At 37.3% G+C, this 4,626-nt stretch overlaps 1 protein-coding gene across 1 annotated transcript; it reads right to left on the bottom strand.

Moving 5' to 3' along the window:
• Positions 1-2,012: 2,012 nt before the first annotated feature.
• LOC110258266 (olfactory receptor 4C46-like) lies at positions 2,013-2,831 on the bottom strand. Its single transcript, XM_085013556.1, has one exon. It carries the CDS (start codon positions 2,829-2,831, stop codon positions 2,013-2,015), a length of 819 nt encoding a protein of 272 aa, XP_084869682.1.
• Between the last annotated feature and the right edge of the window lie 1,795 nt (positions 2,832-4,626).

The raw sequence follows: 4,626 nt of genomic DNA, 5'->3' as shown, positions 1-4,626 counted from the left end.
TGATGTGCCTGCTAGAATCCTTGAACACAAAATATGTGTTTTTTAATGAATGAAAAACAAAAGCAATGAATGGAATATATTTACTCTAAAATTGCAGAAATTGCATATATGAAGCTACATATGTCAAAAACAGCTTTCCATGATGTAATGTTACCAAAAAGCCAACTGATGAACATAGAAATAGAGGAAAAACCCACATTAACAGTGTGATGAAATCTTGCTAAGGTCTGGGAAGTTATCAGGTAAACAGTTTCTTCATAAAATGACACACGCAGATTCCATTTTTTCCTTATTCCTAGTTTAAGCAGTAAGGAAAACAAATTGTGGTTTCAGAAGAGATATAAATAAAAGTCTCAGATAAAGGTAGAAAGAATTTCCTAGGCTCAAGTACTTTTTCTATATTTTATAATATTATTCCCACTTTACACTTATATTTATTCATTTGTTAATTGTGATAACCCACAAATATTCTACTTGATCAATCTCATGTTTTCAAGTGGGCATATACTTTCTGAGTATGACTGTTTTTGTTGTTTCTTCTTGTAATTACGGCCCCTGTAGCATAGGAAAGTTCCTGGACCAGGGATGGAATCCCAGCCACAGCTGTGGCAATGCGTGGTCCTCTAATCCACTGAACTGGGGATCAAACTTGTGCCTCCTCAGTGACCCTGAGCCACTGCAGTCAGATTGTTTACCTACTGTGCCAGAGAGGGAACTTCAATATGATTGTTTAATATATTGAAATTCATAACAAAATATTAATTTAATGAATTTAATAAAATTCCTGTCAGACAAAATATTACTTATTTTTTACTATAAGATGGTGACAAGGACAATACAAAATGATTTTTAGTGATATAAGGAAATTTGGAAATATGATGTAATATTCATTATTCATGTTTTTGAGATTAAATGGCCCATATCTTTTATATGCCTAAAGGAGTTACAAAGCACAATGTACAGAAAATATCTAACCATCAACCATGATATTTAAAAATGGACAGATTGACTAATAAAATTGTTGGAATTTAGATATATGTAATCAACACATTATATAATAGTATATATATGCTAAAGATATGCATATATAGTGTAACATCATACATGCTATGAAAAAAATTTATTTCTTCCTATGATGATATATATGTAATAAGTTAGTTTATTTATTACATATGTATATGGTCCAGCACAGTCCCACAGTCCATTGCTAATAACAGTGACTATTCTAACCATGTTACCTTTTTGTCATCATTTCCTGACAGTGTGTCATAGCAGTAAAGATGATACTCTGAGCGATCAGTGATATTCTGATTACTGGTTCTTCAGTATTTCTGTTTTGGAACTTACTCATTTCTGTTTGTTCTCTCAGCTCTTAGTGGCAATAATAGCAGTGTCTACCTACCTAACTCTTTGGATTGTAGCAGAGATTATTGTTAAACCTCAGTATATACTTTTATTGACTTTATGTTGTTGCATTAGAATAAAAACTTCAGGGAGTTCCAATCATGGCTCAGTGCTTAATGAATCCTACTAGGATCCATGAGGTTTTGGGTTCAATCCCTGGCCTTGCTCAGTGGGTTAAGGATCCAGCATTGCATTGGTGTAGGTTGCAGACACGGCTTGAATTCCGCATTGCTGTGGCTCTGGTGTAGGCCAGCGGCTACTGCTCCGATTAGATCCCAAGCCTGGGAACCTCAATATACCACAGGTACAACCCTAGAAAAGGCAAAAAGACAAAAAAAAAAGAATAAAAATTTTGCATCCAGATGAATTGATGAATTTAGCTATAGTGTGCTCCAATTTGAAGGAATTTTCCAAATATTTAGAGAATAGTCCTGGGCTAATTATTTTTTTGTTTGTTTGTTTGTTAGTTTAAATTTTCTTGCACCCATTGTAATTCCCCTTTTGACAGAATATATGCTTTCTAGTGGTTTTTATGTTCATTCTCTCACAGGTATTATTTTCTGAGAATAACAAAAATGTCCTTCTGTCTCTTGATATGTTAACTCAAATTAGAGCCCTAGGCACATTTCTATTTCACTTGAAATGGCTTTCCCACTAAAGAGTTTCCTAAAGGCATTTTTCAGCTGGGCATTTCTCAAGGTATAGATTAAGGGGTTTAACATGGGAGTTATCATAGTGTAGAATACAGCAACTGCTTTATCAATGGGTAAAGTAACTGCTGGTCGCATGTACTCGAATATGCAGGGCACAAAGAAGATGACAACTGCTGCGATGTGGGAGACACAGGTAGAGAGGGCTTTGCATCTGGCCTGCAAGCTTTGGGCCCTTATGGTTTGAAGGATGACCCCATAGGATGCAACCAAGAGTAGGAAGTTTGACAGACAGATGAATCCACTGTTGGCAGCAACAAAGAGCCCTAGAGTGTGGGTATCGGTGCAGGCCAGATTAAGCAAAGGAATCAGGTCACATGTAAAGTGATCTATGACGTTAGGACCACAGAAGGGCAATCTAAAGATGAAAAGGATCTGTTTGAATCCATGGAGAAAGCCTCCCACCCATGACACTCCCACCAGCAGGCCACAGAGCTGCCAATTCATGATGGTTGCATAGCACAAGGCCTTGCAGATGGCCACATATCGGTCATAGGCCATCACAGTCAGCAGGATGATATCAGCCCCTCCAAAGAAATGTTGCCCAAAGATTTGCATCATGCATGCATTGAAGGTGCTTGTTTTCTTTTCATAGAGCGAATCTACAACCAGTTTAGGGGTATCCACACAGGAATGGCAAGCATTGATGAAAGAGAGATGAGCCAGGAAATAGTACATGGGGCACCCCATTAATGGGCTGGTAGTGATGGTGACCATGGTGAGCACATTTCCCCCAGAGAGACAGTGTAGATGACCAAAAACACAACAAATATGACTTTCTGCACCTGTGGATTCTGTGTGAGTCCCAGTAGAATGAAATCCATTACATCATTCCTAGTTTCCATGTAGTTCATGTTATTAACCACATTACCTGGAAAAAAAGTCCTTTTTTAGCTCAATCTTGAGTTTATTAAGCCTATTCCTCTAATAAATAACAAAGGCCTGTATTTTATTGGCCTCTAAATTCTTGTAAGATTTTCCTTGAGATAAAATATTTGGTCTAATCTCTTGAAGATTTATCAATTGTGAATGTATGAGAAAATGAGATTATTAGGGTCCATATGAAAATATACATGTAAGACTCTTATTGTATGAGTGTTAGCAGAAGAAGGATCTGAGAGAGATGGAATCTTGTGTACAAGTCTAGTGAAGAGTTTTGTGTGACATGTCTTCTGTAAATGTGTTAAACAATGGCAATGACAGGATCGAAAGAGGTGCTAAGCCCGGCTTGGACAAATGACCAAGATAGTCACATACTATCCATCCTCAGGGTCAGGGAGACCCCAAATACACATGATCTCTAGGTCAGAAAGGGAAGGGGTGCCAGGCCATCACAAGTCGAGATTACCTTTCCACCATGCCTTGCTTTAGAATCCATCTTGGTCCAAAGATGTACACAGAGATCACAGGAGGGCCCAGAGTCTGGTCAGGTGTGAAAGATAAAACAAGATAATTGCTCAAAGGAAGACAAGGACCTGGAATAACTGTCCTATATAAGTGACTTATATCATCTCTCTGGTGCACTCCCCATTCAGGAGGATGCTCCTTTGGGTGTGGATTACTGCTTTGCATTCGACGACTTCTCTGTGTGCTCTCCCACGTGTTGCACTGTGTTTCCAACAATACATTTTGTACCTGTCTTTATGGTCTTTGCCTCCTTGAAACATTCCTGCTTTCAAGAGAGAACAAGAATCAGGGCAATTCTGCTTTCAGCCCCTAGCTAGTCTACTGACTGGCATTCCTGGTGTTCATCCGGGCTGCCCAAATTCAACTCCTGAACAGAGAAGTAAGACCTCACTCCAAGTCATCACTCACTGCTGTCTCTCTGAGATCAGTTCCACTGAAAGTTCAAAATCCTATGGTAACTTAGTCAATCAGGAAATATCTTGGACATTATTCAAGTATCTCAATATGTGAAGCACACACTTAACATTCTGGGCAAAAACTTAAATAAAAATAAACAAAACAAAAACATTATGCACAGTGGCAATGCAGATGGGTAGTATTTTTAAAGCAAATTATCATTTTACCACTATATTATAATGAAATGATAACAATCATTATATTATAATCTACAATTTGGAGGAAACCTAGGTCTCTCCATCCCCACTCAGAGGACATCCACCTACTGCTCTGAAGATAATATTGGACCTTGAACATTCTATTGCATGGGCTGATAACTGTGACCTACAAACCAAATATGGCCTACCATTTTCATAAATAAAATTTTATTGGAAGAGTTTTGTTTATTGATTTGTGTATTGCCTATGGCTGCATTCATACTATAGGATGCAGAATTGAGTAGCTGAAATCAGATAGAATTCAATATTTGAAATTTTAGCCCACAAAAACAAAAATATTTACTGTAAGACACTTTCCAAAAATAAAGCTTGCTGATACCTGTTCTATTAAATCAAAGCACTGATATTGAAATATTTATATGTTAAGATATGGCAGTTTTTAAAATAGTAAATATGTTTTCCTTCCCACAAAGCTAGACTATAAATTAAAA

This window comes from Sus scrofa, chromosome 1 (genome assembly GCF_054392235.1).
Source record: "Sus scrofa isolate SSC_HxYL_T2T_F1_AM1 chromosome 1, Sscrofa_HxYL_maternal_Yorkshire_Landrace_v2.0, whole genome shotgun sequence".
In the NCBI taxonomy this organism is placed as follows: Eukaryota; Metazoa; Chordata; class Mammalia; order Artiodactyla; family Suidae; genus Sus; species Sus scrofa.
The sequence above is the reverse complement of the archived record's forward strand: the minus strand, read 5'-3'. Positions and strand labels throughout refer to the sequence as shown.